The sequence below is a fragment of the Falco naumanni genome, chromosome 4, assembly GCF_017639655.2.
Source record: "Falco naumanni isolate bFalNau1 chromosome 4, bFalNau1.pat, whole genome shotgun sequence".
Classification (NCBI taxonomy): Eukaryota; Metazoa; Chordata; class Aves; order Falconiformes; family Falconidae; genus Falco; species Falco naumanni.
In genome coordinates this window covers 109,774,488-109,793,655 of record NC_054057.1, presented here as the reverse complement: position 1 = coordinate 109,793,655, position 19,168 = coordinate 109,774,488, and the positions used below count along the sequence as shown (strand labels likewise).

The window sequence follows — 19,168 nt, the reverse complement described above, 5'->3', positions numbered from 1 at the left end:
GCCCCCACTGCAGCGAGAATTTCTTATCTGAAATTTAAGAATAAGAAAGCTATCTTACAACCTTTGTTGTCAGCGTTCAAGGTAGAAGAGCTAAAGGGTTGTGCTGCGAGTCCTAAAAGCTGGCAGAATGATGGTGACTCTCCTGAGGAAAGGTTTCCTCTAACCATTCCTAGCCATTCCTACCTGAGCCCTTCAGCACAGTTGATGGGGAGGACAGGCACTGTTTTACTTACCTGCAGGCCTGTCAAATCAAAGGATGATCTCAAAATTACAGAGCAGGTCTGTTCTATTATATTCATTTTGCAGCATTTTTGGCAGTGTGACGGAGTAGTTTTGATTCAAAGTGGATCAAATCAAAGTTCATGTTATCTAGAGGTTAAAGGCTACTTACTTGATTGGGTCTAAAGTCCAAACTAAACAGCCAAAGTGACCAAGCTATTTTAGTTCCATAACATCTATTCTATTTTTAGATTAGAATGTTCTTTTTATAAATCATGGAAAATTAAAGTCAGACCCTAGCTATAAACCAGTGTTTTACACTTGCTGTTACTTACAGGGTTTTTCATAGTTGAAATACATCTAAATTAAGGCTTTTGGTTCACCTGTCATAAGAAGACTCAATTTGCATCTCTGTCTAAATTCACTGAGTTTTTTGAAGACTGAAGGTTTTTATTTGTTTACTACTGTAAAGATCTGTATAAATACATATGGGATTTGGAAGTCCTAAATTAAATTTCCTTGATCCTTGTGTTTAAGACTCTGTGATAAAACTTTTGACATACTTGAATGAGTAAAGACTTCCAATATTTCTGGTTATTTGGAGGAAAAACACCATTTATTTAACACCAACTACTGGTGTTTTTTTTCTTCTTAATATAAAAATCCTTAAGATTTTCAGGCACTGGCGAAGTGGATGACAATTAGGATTTGCAAAACTGAAAAATGAATTGTGGAATACTTCTAATTCTATTCATATGCATGCTGTTGAGAGATGGAATTAAAGTCAGTGTTATCTGTCTGTTAAAAAAGTGAAATGTTTTTTTCCAGTTACGCTGATTTAAGTTAACATCACTGGGAGGGGTGGGGGTGGCTGGGTATTGGTGTATTTGGGTTTTTTTGAAATTACTTGCATGCTTACTAAAGTAAATATATACAGTAAAATATAATATTAAAAGACCAATGTGTTTCATCTGGCCATTCATAATTATTTAGGTGGTTATTTTTTCCATATATATTTTTGTCAATTTTTTGTCTAACCATTGTTCTGTGAGCCTACAAGTTGCCTCTGCTGCCTTTTGAAGTACAGACCAGACCAGTTCAGTCTAGTAGCATACCGAAGACAACCATTCTGTTCTAAGCTTAGCCTGAGCCCTGGATGCCCGCAAACCTCGTTTGCTGTTAAGGTGTGAGATGTCAGAGCCTTCCCAAGAAGAACCTCAAAGCCGGGTTAACTGCCTGGCATTAGCCATGCAATGTTACTACACAGCCTAACACATTACATGGTGACAACTCAAGCCAAATGACAGAGGGAGCCTAAATGTTCCCCTAAAACCTATACCTGATTGTGAGCTTGCACCTCAGCCCTTTGGACATGAGACAATGGGATCTCAGCTTGGGCCTGAACTCATTACAGAGAAAACTAGCTTCTTTTGAAATATCTGTTTCTTTTGTTTGTTTTGTTTTCAGGGATTACAATGGTTGACACAGAAATGCCGTTTTGGCCCATTAATTTTGGAATTAGTCCAGTGGATCTGTCTGCGATGGATGATCATGCACATTCCTTTGACATAAAGCCATTTACCACTGTTGATTTTTCAAGCATTTCTTCACCGCACTACGAAGATATTCCTCTTGCAAGAACTGATCAGACAAGCATTGATTATAAATACGATATCAAGCTCCAGGATTGCCAAAGTATGCTTTTAATTTCTTTAAATACGTCTTTCCTGTTCATATTGATTCATTCTCTGGGAAGTGTAATATCAGCCAAAGTGTATAGAAGTATTCAGATGTCTAAATGCTGGTATCTTGTATCATCAGAGATGTCCACAAGATATTCTTGCAGGGCAGACAGAAAAGATCAAGTACATATAGCAGGCCTTCAGCCTTTGAGAACAGCAGCTGGAGATCAGGCAAGGCATCATAAAGTATCTAAAATGACATTAAACACTTTTTATTTGACACATGAACCCCACCACTTGTTCCTGAAACCTCCAGCCTCCCATTCACATATCCTGTGTGTAAATTGTCCTTTGAAGCTCTATGCACACAATGCAGAATAAATATCCTGGATGTTAAAAAAGTGCCCCAGAGTACATAGCATATGAATTATTAGTATGTGTAGCTTTTAAATTCCAAGCGGCCTAAGAAACTGATGGAGTAGAAATATTTTCTGCATCTGAGTCACCACGTTGGTATAACTCTTATCAGTGCTCCTAATGCAGGCATAACCTTGGAGTTTCATGGGCTACTACTATTTATTCTCTATGAAAAATGCTTTTTCACTAGCTACAGTAAAAAAATTTACACAGCACTCTCCTTTTAAGAAAGGAAGTGACAATTCTTAAACAAGTTGTTACTGCACGTCTGCTCAAAGTAGGTATGTAAGGTTGCTGTGCCTGGAACTTTCTAAAAGATTCCCTCAGCCTACTTAGATCTGACATCACATTTGTTTGTAGCAATCTGTACAGGAATTCTTGCAGGGAATTCTTGCTAAGAAAATCGTGGTATTTAATTTTGGTCGTACAGCAAAGCAGGTGCTGTGTACCACTGGGTTACTTATGTCATAAATTAAAAGGCATTTTTCCAGCTACTAATTTGTTTTTATTTTCTTTAATTAGAAATGTCCATAACACTTTAATAACAAGCTAGAGAGTGCAGTAGAGTTTAGGTAGGACAAATCCTCTTCGTCTTTACTTAAATAATTTTCCACTTCTCTTTTTTTCTTCCTGTTTTTTTTCTTCCTGTTTTATACAGGAATATACATATATGTTTTGTATAGTGTAGCCAGTCTGGAAAACAAAAACAGTCTGGAAAACAAAAACATTCACCTTATCCTGATACATGATCTGATGTAATGTTATAATGTCAAATGTCACAGCTTTCTTCTATGACCAGTAATGACTGATTTCAAGATATCCTATTTCATTGTTTGAGCTGGTTCAATATTATCAATTGCTCTCTTAATTAGAAACTTTCAGAAGATAAAACGTGTCTCTAAGCCGCATCCAAAGTTGAACAGTGTTATCCAGAAGAAAACTACATTTCTTTAAATATTCAATATTATATTATCCAGTATATGTATTATCTAACAATATGTTATTCAATGTATAGGCCTATTAGATACTTAAATATTTTTTTAAGACTACGTTATAAACTCTGGTCCATCTCGCTGCAGTATTTCTGAACACCTTAAAGTAATACAACCAGATTAGAAACTGAGAAAAGTAAGGCCTTTCAAGTATGAGGTCTCCATATATAAATTTTTAATATCCTTGTCTTCAAATCATTCCACACTACAGAGCTGCAAACTGAATCTGTAATACACTTTCTACATCAGAATCTGGTTTTTCAGGCTATATGCTACCACTGAAATAGTGGCTTATAGCTTACATCCCTTTACATTCTTTGTTTACTGCTTGTTTTGGATTATGAAGCAGACCTATGAATCTAGCAGTGTTTACTGTGATTGCTTGTGATTATTCCTTGCATGTTCTTTTATATATTCAATTAAACTTCAAGTTTATCATTTAAATCTTTTCTACACAGGTGCAATCAAAATGGAGCCTCCTTCCCCACCCTATTTTTCAGAAAAAGTTCAGTTGTACAATAAACCTCACGAGGAGTCCTCCAACTCCCTGATGGCTATTGAATGTCGTGTGTGTGGGGACAAGGCCTCCGGATTTCACTATGGTGTGCATGCATGTGAGGGCTGCAAGGTAAGTCATCACAAACATATTTTTTTCAGTAAGTAAAATTTGATACTATTTTAATCTGAATAATCACTTTGTAAAATCAGAGATCCATGCTTTTAAAAAAAGTTTTAGGTCTTTAAGTAAATCATTCCACATATACCACATATACTTTATGACTTAATAAGCAGGAATTTTTAAAAATATAATTTGCTTTCGTATTATTTATGTTACTGATCTGTTCAACTTTTTTTGTGCGTTTCTTCTACTTTTGTCAATTATGCAATTATATTTCATTCCTGCTGTCTTGGAGGTCACTTGCAGCATCTGAATTCATAGAACACAGCAAAAGCAGGCTCCTGCCCAGCTCCAAAGCTCAATACTCAGCAATTTAAAATTCCAACTCCATTAGAGTTTCTTTACCTAATTTACACATTGCTAGGTGACTGTGGAAAAGTCTAATGGTGTTAAAGAATGTAGCCTTCTGCTTTAAAACTCCACCATCTCTTTTTTTTATGTCAATGATATTTAGTGTCTATAGCATATAAAGGACAAATGAATAGTGTAAAAATTGATCATCCTCAAGACTGAGAAAAGAAATGCAAGAGAAAGAAATAAATAATAATTCTTTGAGTTCAAAGAAAAATATTACAGAGTTTAACATGACATTCCCATCTTCTCTGTTTTCAATATCTTGAGGATAGTAACTAATGGGAAAGACCCAATGCAGAGCTTAAATAAAATTTGTAGCACTGAATTAAGGAACACACATAAAGCAATAAGTATGCTGTTGGTTATTTAGGTTCCAGTGAATTGCATAAATAAGAGTTGGCATTATGCTTTTGTTGTTATTTGCTGTGAGGAAAAATCAATTGTTACAAGGAACAAATGATGAAAAATTTGGATAAACTTTATTAATTGATTGTGTGATCTGAGAAAGCATCTTTAAACTGTGGATAGAAGTGTGAATTTCCATATTGATTTCTCTCTTTGTAAGACTTCATAAGGCTTGTGTGCAATAATTTCCATAAGTTTGGCACCAAGTTTTGTGATTTTTCATGTGCCGATGTACTTTGAAAATTTGTAATATCCAAACAATCAAGGTAAACTAGAAAATAAAAAAACCTAGAAAACATAATCCAGAAATAAATACTGCAAAATTAGTTCAGCACCGTGCAAAAACAAAGTAAAATATATTAAAATATAAATTCTCTTTAAGTACTGAGGCTCAAAAAGGAAAATAAATGTTTGAAATAGAAATTTAAAAATACTTGGTTAGCAAAGAATTTTTTTTAAAAAACAGCTAATATAACCTTTTTTATTTACTTGAGAACAAACTGCTGTTGGCAGAATTTTTGGTTTGTTTTTATTTATAAAAAAAAATTATATTGCTAATGAGCTTTACATTTTGAAAATGTCACGTTCTCTTTATAACAAATTGTCCCATGAGCAGTGGAACAAGTAGAGCTCTGCTTCCTTGGGCGTTATGTTCTTCGTGGTCAGCATGGCTCTGCAAAGCTCTCAGCTTATGTTGTTCCTAGTGTCCTTTAAACCCGGTTGATTCCCATAAGCTTCCCACCTGTTTGAGATTTTTACCCCTCTATCAAACTAGCTTGAAAATGGCTAATAAGATCAGAACAGGAGCACACTGGTAAGCAGAGAGTATGATCACATGAGCCTTGCTTCCTTTGGAAATCTGTCTGAAACAAAGTTAGGTTCAGCGTGTGTGCAGAAGGGTGCTTTGTATGTATAAAGAAGTGAGACACTGATACTGACAGTTTCTTGCATCCTTTTATGTTTACTCCAGGGCTTTTTTCGAAGAACAATTAGATTAAAGCTAATTTATGACAGGTGTGATCTTAATTGCCGCATCCATAAGAAAAGCAGAAATAAATGTCAATACTGCAGATTTCAGAAATGCCTTGCTGTTGGAATGTCACATAACGGTAAGCGCACATAGCATATTTTAAAACAATAATCTTTCATCTGAAAAATGACATGAAACATTAATATGATTACTGAATGTGCTGCTTTAACATCTAGTCTTCTGTTCCTTTACACTAGGCCGTTTAGAAATACATGTCAGAATGATTGCCTCTGAGTTTAGGACACTGTATATCATTGGAAATTACTTTCAATATAAAGATCAGATAGGTAGAGATCTGTACTTAGCAATATAATCTGTAGCGCAACATATGAGTTGGTTTTATTCTCCATCGTTCTTGCTCATTACACTGTTGGTTGTTCTTCCTGAACATATTCCTAGTGTAATTGTTATTTTTCAGTTCATTGTCTTATTTTTTGACGAGACTCTTCTGCATACTGTAGCTCAGTGTCTTTCCTGTAAGCAGAAAACTTAATTTAATTATGAAAAAGGGACTAGAGAGTTTACTGAAACTGTGAATAATAACTTGAATTTGAGGCATAGGACACCTACTGAGGACCATTAGCATCACTAAGTTAACACTTTTTTGTACTGGAACGCAACATACTTCAGATGAATGGGGCGGACCCTGTACCATTTTAAAAAAAACCTGTCCTCGTCCTTCCTAGGATACCCACATCTGGGCATAGATTCCAAGGTGTGGTAAGTAGGAGCGTAGTGTTTCTTAGCATGCCTGTTCAGCTGTTGGCCTTTCATCATATGGTGTGCAGAGCTGTGACTGCTGTGTTATATGCACTGTCTGATCTCTCCACCGTCCAGAGGTGACTATTCCCTCCCATCTGTGAACTGTAAGGAGCATTTCCATTCTGAATAAATTGCAGTCTTACATAGCTAAGGTGTTTGCAATTGTGTATGGTTCTGTGGTTCCCTTCTTTGCAGTAGGTAAGCATGAGACTGCTCTCTTGCATAGAATTGAGAAGAAAGTCCCTCTGAACTTTAAAATTCACATATCAATTCATGTGGAAATACTTATGAATGTTTGGACAGAAAGACATAATGAAGATTCTTTGCTGCCTTGCTTTGGCAAAGTTGAGTAAAAACAGGAATTAAATGTCATAACATAGAGACTTATGTAATTCTAAGGGTAAAGAATTGCAAACATGACTGGGAAAATAATTTCTCTGTGGTTTTTTTAGAACTTTCATTATTTTCAATATAAAAAAATGAGTGTACTGTCCCCAAGAGGAAAGCTTAACTGTGGTTTGAGAAGTTAATACATGCACTGAATGTAAATTGGTATGGGAAATGTTTTGCTAATAGAAAGTATGGTTTTCAAGTTCCTGGGATGCAACAGTAGCACTTAAAAATAAATCTAATTTTGAAACGCTACTGTGGGTATTTTTATAGTAATTCAGGAGGTTTTATTATTATTATTATTATTATTATTATTTTCAAGGTGCATGCCAAATTCCCTCATAACCTAGCAACATAGCTTCCAATTATGTCAATGGGAAACATGTGCTGCCTTATCAAGAAGGGGGAGGCTAAGACTGTTCTCTGGCTTAGTAACATGAAGGGCCCAAGAAGTATTTTTAAAATTAACATTTCACCTGACATTTTTTCCCGTTCAGCCAGTGCCAAGGCAGAAGCTGTGGCACCAGCAGAGGCCATGGCTATGGGAGCCGGGGGGAAGCACAGAGAGGAGGGGAAAGGCAAAGCCGTTTGTCCCAGGGCCTGAAGGAACGCTTTCCTTTGCTCTCACCAGCAGTTCACCTAACAGGGAGTTAGTAGTGTTTATACTCAAGTATTGGCTTCTACATTTGCATTTTTTGCCCACTCTGGTTACGTTACATTGCATGAAACAACACCCTCGTTCCTCCATCATTTATAAACAAAGAAATCTATAAAAAAGAACTAAATCTCGCCTTTCAAGGCACAGGCCTGTATAAAGATGCATGCAGAAATGCAACGCTGGATGTTGTCAATGACACTGAGATACTTTTTTAAGTTACATCTACAGAATGAAGTTCAGCCATTTGGGCAGTGAATTCTGAATTTTAAATGCTTGGAATCAGAATGTGGATTATTTGTGCCTGAGGGTTCCAATCTATGTCTTTGCATAGACATATTATTGCAAAATCAGTAGGGCATTTGCAAAAACAGGGAATGCAAGGAGACACTTAGCAGCTACAACCACATTTTTTCACGTATAAACGCTACATTCCACTTGGCTGAAGGTTAAAAAAGACAGTAGTGTTCTCATGCTTTGAATATTGTTTTCCTTTTCTTCTCTAGCCACAGTGCACTCTGTGTTTAACCCTTAGTTGCTCAGATTGTATTCTGAAGTACCACTAAGCAGAAGCTTTGTTCTTTTAGAACCAAAAAATTTTAGAAATCTAAATTTATTTTTTTCTCTTCTACTAAAAATACTATTTATATAAAACTAACTACTGTAATGGAAAAAAGAGCACGCATGGCTATATGTCTTTATTATCAGTTCTGGGAGCAGTTAATTGCTCAGTCTGGGCATATGCCCAGTAAATTCAGACAGGTATCCGCCCTGGCTTTATTTTGTGTTTTCTAGTATAAGAAACTGTTTATAGTCTATGTGAGGACTTACTTATGCTCAAAAATAATCTAGACAGTCAGGAGAGTGCTATACAGAATGGCCTATAAGCAATTGTAGTGACTTCTCCAAGCTGTGAAATGTGGCGTAAGGATAAATAGTCTATAGTTTTTTCCCACTGAAAGGCAAAGGATATAACATAGCACATAGTGTCTTACTGTTGGTTTTAAATCACTGACATTTGAAGAATACTGTAAATGAAAATAAAAGAAATAACTGCCAAAGGGAAGAGAGAGAGATCTTATGTTCCAGCAGGCACGTGCCCAAACCTGCACAACCTTCTATTACTGTGAAAGACATCGCCATCTGAACCCCTTCCACCCCTGCAGCATGAGCAGCAAGCCATATTTCCAGATGTCTCACACCAGCCTTCTGGTTTGCCCCTGCCCTTCCTACCCCTACAAATCCTGCCTTGATCTGCTTCCCAGGCCCCCAGGAGGTAAGGAAGCTGGACCTGCTGTGAGTGTAGATGGAGGAGAGAGAAGATAGAGTAGCAAGGAGAATAAGTGGTCCAGGGAAATAGTAGATGAGGCCAGGGTCACAGGAGGGAGGTGGAGAGAGAAGCAGAAAAGGATGTCACCCATCCTTGAAATCTTCCTAAACCACCAGAAATACTGTGAACTCTTATCCATTCTGTAAACTCTCCTTTTCCCACCCTAACCTCTGTAGGTATCATCAATCCCTCTTACTTCTCCTCTCATCCAAAATCCCACTTTCCAAATTATATTATAACATAACCTTCTGTAAATCTCCTGGTGCCTGACCTCTCCCTGAATTTTGTCTCAGTCCCCTGAAAATGACAATTTCTCCAAAAGGAAACTACTAGGCTGAATTTTGAACATAACTGGATTTTGCCTGAAATGTTACAAAGCACTGAACAGAATCTGCTGTGACTAATACAATATTTATAAAATATATTCTAAAGTGTAAAAAAAAAGTTAAACTATCCTTTTGCCTATCACATTAGAAGATTTGAATGTTTTATTCAGAACTCTCTAACTTTATGTTGTTAACAAAGTGCTATATTGAAAATATACCTTTGGGTCATGATCACCTTTTGTTTAGGAAAGTTTATTCTCGTAATTCATGAATTACTTCAGAAATCTTCCAAGACACATATGTTCATGAAATAGGGACAGTGTTTAAAAGTGGATCATGAAAGATCCACTGCTATTATTAGTTCATCCTAAAAATGCCCATTTAGAAAGAAACAAAGACCTGTGGAGATGATGGACTGCTAATAAACAATCCATACAAAGGTGCATAACAAACTTTGCCCCAAGCATAGTTTTCACACACTAAAGACAAGAAAATATTATGAGATTCCTGAGGGATTTCATTATTGCCAAATTAATCTATGTAAAAGTCTGATATTATGATAGCAGGCAACAAGATACGCCCTAAGGATTTATATAGTACAGAGGACAGTAAGATCTCGTTCCTATTCTCAGTGAAGTCAGTTCCTGTGTTTAGAAGAAGACTTGGACCTATCTGCTAAATGCAAACTGCTAATACTAGGGGCTGTTTTGCTGAACTGAATAGACATGTGATCTGAGAGCTGGCAATCCAGCTCAAGTGGGTTGTTAAACCAACGATGGGTGTTTTAGGCCAGTGAGAGATAACACCCCCCCACCCCCACCCCCACCCCCACCCACCCCTCACTCCACCCCCCCACCCCCCCACCCTGCTATACTGCTTTGATTAGCTAATCAGCTTGTGCATTCTTTGATAACAGGGGGTAGTTTGGACTGATTTGACATTGATGTAACAAAGCTTACTCATAGCACAGAAAGCTATTACATCTAACTCAATTCTGAGTGCAGCATGCAAGTGTTCAGGAGTAGACGTTAATGTTTATAACCTAGTTTACCATATAACAACGTATGTGCTAATTTTCTTTCACAGTAATCTCAGCATTTTAACAGACTTGCTATATAATTCAGTCCTACCTTTGGCAGTGATACTTCTGCTGTTTCTGGGTTTCTTTCCCTTTTTCATTTATGCAGAAGGAATTTTAAATCGTAATTTTTAAAAGAGAAACCAGGAATCTGATCGTCATAGAAGAATTAGCATCATGCCAAACCTATGCCAAATATTCCTTTAAAATGTATAGTAAATTTCTATGCAGTTTTAATCATGTATGATTTGATATAGTCTTCCTCTGTGTCTTTGGGCTTCAACTTCAAAATAGATTATACACAAGGGTGTTTGCATTCATAAAATTTAGCACAGTGAAGACAAGGCTCTGATTTAACATTAATGTTCACAGGGGTTTTTGACTGTATATATAAAAATTATACAAATTCTAAAACACATGAAAACAAAAAGTTAGATATGATTCCAACAAGGAAAAGCACTGAAGCAGATAGCACAGCAAAAAATAGTATTTGGGGTTTATAGCACTTTTCAAGCAGAGATCTCAAATGCGTTTCAGGAACATAAGTATCACAATCACAAGAAAAATAAAAATAAATGATAAGTGAAAGAAGGCATCTCCTCTAGAATTATTAACAGGAAATGAAATATTAACAGCATTACGTACTTCAGTACACTCTGTAAATTAGTAGAATTTTATATTACAAGCACTAGGGTTTGTAACTAATTTGCAAAGGTAATTTGGCATGCTTTATTTGGGATGAATAAGCACACCAGAAATGTGATTCTGGAACACCCCTGGTCAATCTTATTTTCCATTAAAAAAGTAAACACAATGTAAGTTGTCATTTATTATCAATTCTACACCAGTGCTATGTAAACTTTTAGCAGGGAACTATCAACAATACATTGTTTAGCAATACCAAATTGCTAGCACAAATACTGTAATTTACTTTCCCAAAGCCTCTTGGACAGGAGACAAGGCTCTGCACAGGAATCAGGGTATAGGATAAGGGGTATATTTAGAAAATACAGTATATATACTATGCTGTCATTTTATACTCAAAACTAAAAGCAAGCCCATTTTGTACTGGCAGTATTAGTGCAACAGTAGAATCAGTTATGTGGAAAACTGCCACAAGTTTTAAAAAGGAAACTATCCTCCTCAGTTCTGGCAAACTTACTTGAAAAAAACAGGCACTAGTCTATTCACCCATGTATGAATTTCTAGCAAGATGTTTGTTACCGGTCTGGTTTCTATTCTTTAAAAGAATACAATTATAGAGCTCAAACAGTTATTCTCTAATGATAAAACAATCTTTTGTTCAAATCTGTTTTGAAAATCCCTGATCTTTTCAGTAAAATCTCTACATTAAACCTCTATTTCAGTAATCAGTGTCATAGCTGGTACATACGCTGTGGTGCATCATTAAGAAAGTTTCAGTAGATAACTGATTAGAAAAGGGGAGGAGGGGGGGAAAGATAAAAGAAAATAAAATTCTATTGTTTTTAATGCATTGGGGAAGTGTATGAACTATTTTAGAGCTAAGTTAATGTTAAAACATAGGAAGGGGAAGCAATATACTGTCTTTTTTTTTTTTTTTTTTTAATCCCTGGTTTGTAGAAGTAACCTTGATGAAAGGGAGTCACGCCAGTGAGACTCCAGATTATAAATTTGCCTCTGCAAACCCCAGCTCTCAAGAACAGGCCCACAACAGAATCATGTCTCATACTGGTGTTCAGTCAAGCTCTGTTTCCATAACAGTTAGAGTTAGTGTGCTTACAGAACGAGCTTATAGCATTCACATCAGGCTGCTAGGGATGCATCATTTGCTGTAAACATATTGTGAAGATACTACATATAATGTTATAAATTTATTCCATATAAAATGTCAAAATAGTTTACAAGTAGGATTTATCATAACGAAACTTTTTTCTGGCCCAAAGCACCTAGTTCCTGATATGACTGTGAAATCTATCAAAGGACATGATCCTTAGAGTTCCTGTGTTCCTTTTTTATTAACAGTCCTTTATATGAAGCTAATACTTCCTTGGTTTCTTTCCAGATTAAAAAATCCACTGTATTGGTCTGAGAAGTCTTGCTAGGCTTCACTTAGGTCTTCAGTTTGCATATTCTTCCTCAAAAAAAGATGGTGAGGGGGAGTTGAATTTGTTGGCAAGAACCCAATCAGAAGCACCAAAGTATCACAAGATTTTTCCCATTGATGAAGCCATTGCAAAATACACATTTGAAGAGTGGACAAATTAATCATAAAACATAATCCTATGCATGTCACAAATTTAATGTTAAAATAATACTAACACTGAAACCAGGTTTAGTGAAGAACATAATAGCTTTTAATGAAAATATAAGTTTAACAAATGTCTAGCCACACTGTTCAACATGGGCTTTTAAATAACCTTTAACACTTTTATTAGCTATATTATTATTTTAACACCTTCTTGACCCCACATTTTAGTTATACATGCTGTCCCTGCAACAACTTCTTACAATATTGTATTAATATATTTTAGCTTTATTACATTGATGATGGTTTGATATTTTTTTTATTGAATCAGTCCTTAAGTATCTGAAAAAAATAATCTGTAAATGCTATAAAATATTTTCAGTGAGTCTTCACTCTACTTACTGCATGGAATACTCATACTTCTTCATTTACACCTTCAAGGATGTCTAAAATGCAGATATTATTATCATGGGTTTAATGTTATCACATCCATACATGTTCTTTAAAAAAACTCGAAGGATTTGTGTTAACTACAGATAAGAATTTTTAATAGTGAGAGAATCCATCTTAACTGCAAAATGAAAATACCATCTTGATACACAGTGTTCATGGAAGCATATGTAGCTGAATTAACTCCTTTGTAGTTATGATGATTTTTTTCATCTTTTTATTTAGGTTACGTTAAGTACAAATATGAAGTCTCCTTTTGTCTGATACCAATTTTTTATACATCACTAACGTTATCATATGTTCATCTACTCACTTCTTTACAGAACGGTGTTAGTCTCTTTGAGACATTATAGTATGTCATATAAACTAATATGAAGTTAATAATTTCTTTTGCTCTCAGAAGAAAGGAGAGCAGTGACGTCTCCCTGAAAACTATTGTTAAGAGCTGAGTAAGAATACTTAGTCTTTCCTATGAGAGAGGAAAAAATTACATATGCCACCGTATATATGATCAAAAACAAATATAAACTGGCAATTATTCAAAATTTTCCATACGAAAAAATTATAAGCAACAGACATTTTCAGGGTGGGGGAGGTGGGGTGGGGGAAGTAGAATATGTTCATTTGTACCTGCTGAACTAGAATTCCTTTCACGATGATTTTTATTCTGCCGTGTTAACTCTAAGAAAACCCAAGTAAACATTAAATTTACAGCACGCATCATTTGGAGACTGAGTTTACTGAAAGAGAAATGTAGTAGAGTTGTAAAAATAAACAACTTTGCCTCTACAGCCATGAAAGAAGAGAACCAATCAATAACTATAATATATGACAAATGGGGGGGTTATGTTTTCTGGCACAATTATTTTTTTCTGGGAAAAAAGTGTTATTTCTGTCCATCAGCACACTGCAAGCAAACTTGTAAAAGGAAAGTGGCTAGTCATTTCCTGAATCAATGTCCCTAGCACAATCATTCATATGTATGATCTTAACAGCATTTTTACTTTAACCAGGGAGGACACTAATTGCTGAAAAAATATTTTATTATTTCCATTTCCTCCTAAGGCCAAAATGCAAACCTTTATTTCTTCCTTCTGTTTTTTGTTTTGATGCTCTTTTGTTCTGTTTTGTTTTCATAAAATAAAATAAATTCTGCTTACTGAAATATCATGATAAATCAGTCTTGATCTTGATGGCTCATTTGAAATATTTTCCAAGTCAGTCCCCATATGAATAAATAGTGTCTCGGATAGTAAGTACATAGGTGTAAAAGCAGGAGTTTTACAGCCCGCCTTACATCCCTGTTGAGCAATGGTGAGAGGGTATGACTAGGCAGAACCACCTCCTGTTCTTTCAACACTGCATGCACATAGAGTTACCGTGAAGAACTCAGCCTTTTCTGGCTTTTTTATTCCCTGTGCGACCTTCTTTCTCATTCCTTAATTCTTTTGGTAACATTTTATAGCACTTGCTACATTAAGTCCTGTTGAACTATTTAGGAATTTATTCCTGCAAGGCATGTGAGTGTTTTGTTTCTAAACAAATGAAGAATCTGAGACCCATATGGTGATTTGCCCAAAACAATACAAGGCTGAAGGGTGGTTCCTGCCCTAAGCCAACAGAATTTTAATATCTTAAAGATTCCTTACATTTTATTTAGATTGGAGGTAGAGTGGTTTTCACCAGCTCTGTCAGGTGAGCTGACAATAGGTTTTGCATTTCCAAGCGAGATATTGTAATCTTAGTGTTTGGGCACATAGATTATTTCCTCTTTGAGATTTGTTTGTTTACATTTATTTAAAGCACTTCAGCTTTTTTTGCCTATAATACTGGAGAAAATCATCTTTTTCTTACTTGCCTAAGTACTGGTTTAATAAAAATTTCAAGAGGTCATAACAAAAAGTGACGTAAAAAGGTATTCAGATGTGCTTTTCAGGTGTTACTATAGCTATAGTAATTGCTTGTCATCTTCTTCAGCCATCAGGTTTGGGAGAATGCCACAGGCGGAGAAGGAGAAGCTCTTGGCAGAGATTTCCAGCGACATCGACCAGTTAAACCCTGAATCTGCTGATCTACGAGCACTTGCCAAACATTTGTATGACTCATACATAAAGTCCTTCCCTCTGACCAAAGCCAAGGCGAGGGCGATCTTGACAGGAAAGACAACAGACAAATCAGTTAGTTCCCTCTGTTTTGTTTTTTGGGAGTTTTTTTTCTCTTTCTTTTGAGTAAATGATTTACCACATTGACAATCTTCAAAAAAGAAAAAAAAAAAAAAAAAAAAAAAAAAAAGCTTTGCTGTTGGCAGTTACATATTTCAAGCTGTGTCTGAAACACAGGAAATGTTTTTAGATAGGATAAGTAAACATTATTTGAAAAAACTCCAAGTTCACCTAATAAAATACTTGAAACCAGTACAAGAATTTGAAGGTCATCTTAACCTTTTTGTATTCTCTGATCCACTCTTCCCGTTTTCCTTCTCTTTCACCAAAGGTTATCTTCCACACTATCTGTTTAAGGTAGCTATCTAGCTGTCAGGAATTGGTTGTTGTACTATTCATGCAGCCCTACCATAGCATATTATTAGCACTAGATGTACCCAAAGGAATATTCTTTTTCGTAAGTGTAATTCTTTTTCGTGTGTCAAATGATTCCCAGTACCAGCACCACTGCTAGCCTCAACTATGCTGCTTATTCTCATGATGCTCTGATGACTTCCTGCATTTAACTCTCTTATCTTGGATCAGATCAGTATCTTGTGTTGGTGCTATTGGAATTTTAGGAGAGTGTACAAGAAAATTTTTGAAAAGTAGGGAATAGAGATATGTGTATTTGTGGGTTGCTTTGGAAACTTCACTGGTGGTACATAACAATCCTCTGTATCAGTGAGAGGAGGATGAATAAGACCTGATAATTATAGTAGGCTTTAAATTTTGTCACTATTTTAATACCTAAAGAGCAAAATAGTATTCCAAAACTTATAACTCTTAGTTTGATATATTTTCTAGAGTCGTCGGAAAAAAAATTGTCAGGATTAGAAAAGTGACCATATTGAATGTGGAGGTTATTTCAGGCTTTTTTTCTTGAAAGATAGTTAAAATCATAATTTAAATATTGCCCTTAATATGGTTGTACCCCTCATATAAAAACTTCAGATATGGTGGACGCTTACAATTTGAGTAACTTTTCATCACGGACTACATAAAACTTGAACTAGCATATTTTTTTTTATTCTGCAGAAAGCTGATATGCTAAGTCCACTTGAGGGTCATTGCTTTTTCCAAGTCTTTCTGCAGTTCCCTCTCTGTATCAGAAATTTAGCTTACTGGGAAAGTATTAATTAAGCAATTTAGGGTTTCTTAAGTGTGTTATTAAAAACTAGGTATCTGCATTGGGAAACAGAAAAATAGAGTGCTTAATTATCTATCTTGTTTATTCCTCTTCATCGTAAAAACGTCACCAGGAGCCCTGCTCCTTTTGTCTGCAGCTGCCCACCGCACACTCTGGAATATGACAGCATTTTGAGCAGGGTTACCTATGGTGGTCTCATCTTCCATTTTTCCAGATGTGTGTTTAAAAATCTGGGAAGTTTGCTTCTGAGGTCCCAAGTGCATCCACAAATTCTGCTTTTGTTCTGTAAGGTCCTGTGAAGCTGTCATAGAAGTCAATTAGCACGTGGTTTGCTGCTGGGCTGTGCTGGGCACTTAACAAACATCTGGGCTTATGCAACATGGTCATGTCTGCAAGTTACACTAATGCAATACTCATTTAGTAAATATACAGTATGCCATAAATTATGTTCTTCTTTTTTTTTTTTTTTTGAAAGTTTTAAAACTTTGCCAATTACAATATAGCAACAAAACAATAGACACAAGATTCAGCTTTTCGTTTTGTTGCAAATTTTCAATTGTTTTAAAATTAACACTGAAAAAAGAGTGATAGTATTTAACATTAATTATTTATTAATATTAATTTATTGTTTATAAATATTGATATGCATATATAACTATTAATTAACATTAATACGTAATAACATTTACATGATTTGAACTGTAATGGACTTTGTGCGCTGGAACATCAAACTGTTTACTCTGGACATAGTTTAAATTTATGTTATTGTTTAATTGTTATATCATCTGCATTAACTGAAAATAATTGGATATGCTAACTGAGTGTGTCAAAATCAAAATTACTAACTCATCCTCTTATGGGATATCCAGTGCTCATTTGGCATAAAATTCTACTCACCAAGTTCATCTGAATATTTATGCTAAAAAATTCTTTACTTGTTTTGAACTCTTTCTTCATTTTCATCTTCTAATGTCAGTAGGCTGGTGGCATAGTACAGTCTTTCTAAAGCATGTGTACATGCAGTGGATAGATGGCATTTCCTTGTACTTTGTGCTCCCACTTAAAATTTTCTACGAGGAAAACAAAATGACCTACTATTACTAAAACATGTATTTTAAAAGCCTCTATAGTCTTGTTATTCCACTATTTTGCATATGCCTGCATATACCTAAGTACAGATATGTATAAAATGCTGCCAAAATAGCATTACATGCTGAAAAATACCTTATTCTTCTGGCTTTTCTCAGTGCAGCGTGTTTATTTTTTCGGTTTCACACTGAATTCCTGGTGCAAGTGGAAAAATTGTGTCACACCTCACACTCTATTTAACTGAACCTCATGGTCTGGAGCTAGGTTTGCCTGCGGTTACTGTGACAGTGACAGCACTACTTCCATTGGTCTTGTCAGCAGCAGAATACCGATGTAATGAAACCATTTTGAAAACCGAAATCATCTTGTGCAGATATTAGTGTTTTGGTTCCCAGCTAGACCTCTTTTTGCCAAGCAGCTGTATCAGTTAAGGACAAAGCTGTCAGCTGTCACACCACCACCACCCCTCCTTTCTTCCTGGTGAAAGCAGGTCGGAGCTTTGCCTTCGACTTAGCCTGAGCCAGACGACCAAGCGCTTGCACAAGCTCCGTCTGCAGACCTTGCAGGAGGAGATGGGAGCAGTAACCTCTAGCTGGCGGGTAGTGACAAGCATCCATGGGCAACGTCCTCCTCAGAAGGCACCAAGAGACGCCAAAGAAAGCAGCTAATTTCAGTTTTAAAACTTCCATCATAATTTAGCACTGAATAGACTTCAAAACCGATTTAATCAAATAGGAATAGCATTTTAGAAGTTTCCAGAAGCTGATTCTGTGGGAGAGGACCACAGACTATGTATAGGGAGGTTTGGGGGTTTTTTGAATCTGTTCTGCAGCATATAGTGATTATGAAAACATGACAGTGAGCACCCATGTGACTAAGGCATTAGAATCTGTAATCCTAAAGGATCTTAAATTAAAAAAATGAATTTCTGTAGTTCAATTGTTGGTGTATATTAATTAATATTAATATCAGTAGATATGTTTTCAGTGCATCAATGAACTATTTAGTCATTTATTCTCTAACGAAAAGATCCTTCAGATAAAGTTAAGAAATCCTCGCTTAACCACTTCTTTAAAACCAGGAGCTTCTTCTGCATATTCTGAAACAGATTGTTTCCAGATCATAACGAAAGTTTTCCTGGCACTATTTTTTCTAATCTGCTTTCAAAATTGATTTATTCCAGTTGAGATTATTTCACAGTCAGATTCATTCTTGTGTTCTGAATTGGCTGCTGTAGTTTGTAACGTGTTATTTGTGTTTTCTATCTCATTGACAACTTGTTTGAGTTTAAATGCATCCTAACTTTGTTATTTTTAAAGGAATTAACAGCAAAAGGTTAAGTTTGTCAGATAATCAATACCATAAAGTTGATACTACTTGCAGCATTTTATAGAAGGATAAAACTTGGAAAGAACATTACAGTGTATGAAGTAATCAAAATGTGAATATACTCTGTCTTCCTATAAAAAAGAAGCTATATCATTCGAAGTGAAAGCATGTCAGTGTACACTTACTAGTTTCTGTTTTATAGAAGCCATTAAAATGCAGGTAAAAGGAGTAACATATTAATCTTCTGTTTATAAGCATTCCAAATTTTGAATTCTGATATTACAGAACTTCTATAAAACAAAACCAATCAAACAAACAGAACAAAACAAACACACAAACAAAAAAACCAACCAAACAAATACAAAAAGGCAAAAATCATGGCTATTTTAAAATAGTGTTCCTT

The 19,168-nt window shown here is 35.5% G+C and overlaps 1 protein-coding gene across 2 annotated transcripts in view; it reads left to right on the top strand.

Moving 5' to 3' along the window:
- PPARG (peroxisome proliferator activated receptor gamma) overlaps positions 1–19,168 on the top strand; it is a 60,800-nt gene that overhangs the window by 32,912 nt on the left and 8,720 nt on the right. For both annotated transcript variants that reach the window (XM_040592810.1, XM_040592809.1), the window contains exons 2-5: positions 1,687–1,914; positions 3,769–3,938; positions 5,719–5,857; positions 14,974–15,173. In XM_040592810.1, coding sequence (XP_040448744.1) covers positions 1,695–1,914; positions 3,769–3,938; positions 5,719–5,857; positions 14,974–15,173 — 729 coding nt within the window. In that variant the 5' untranslated portion in view covers positions 1,687–1,694. The remainder of the gene's footprint in view (positions 1–1,686; positions 1,915–3,768; positions 3,939–5,718; positions 5,858–14,973; positions 15,174–19,168) is intronic.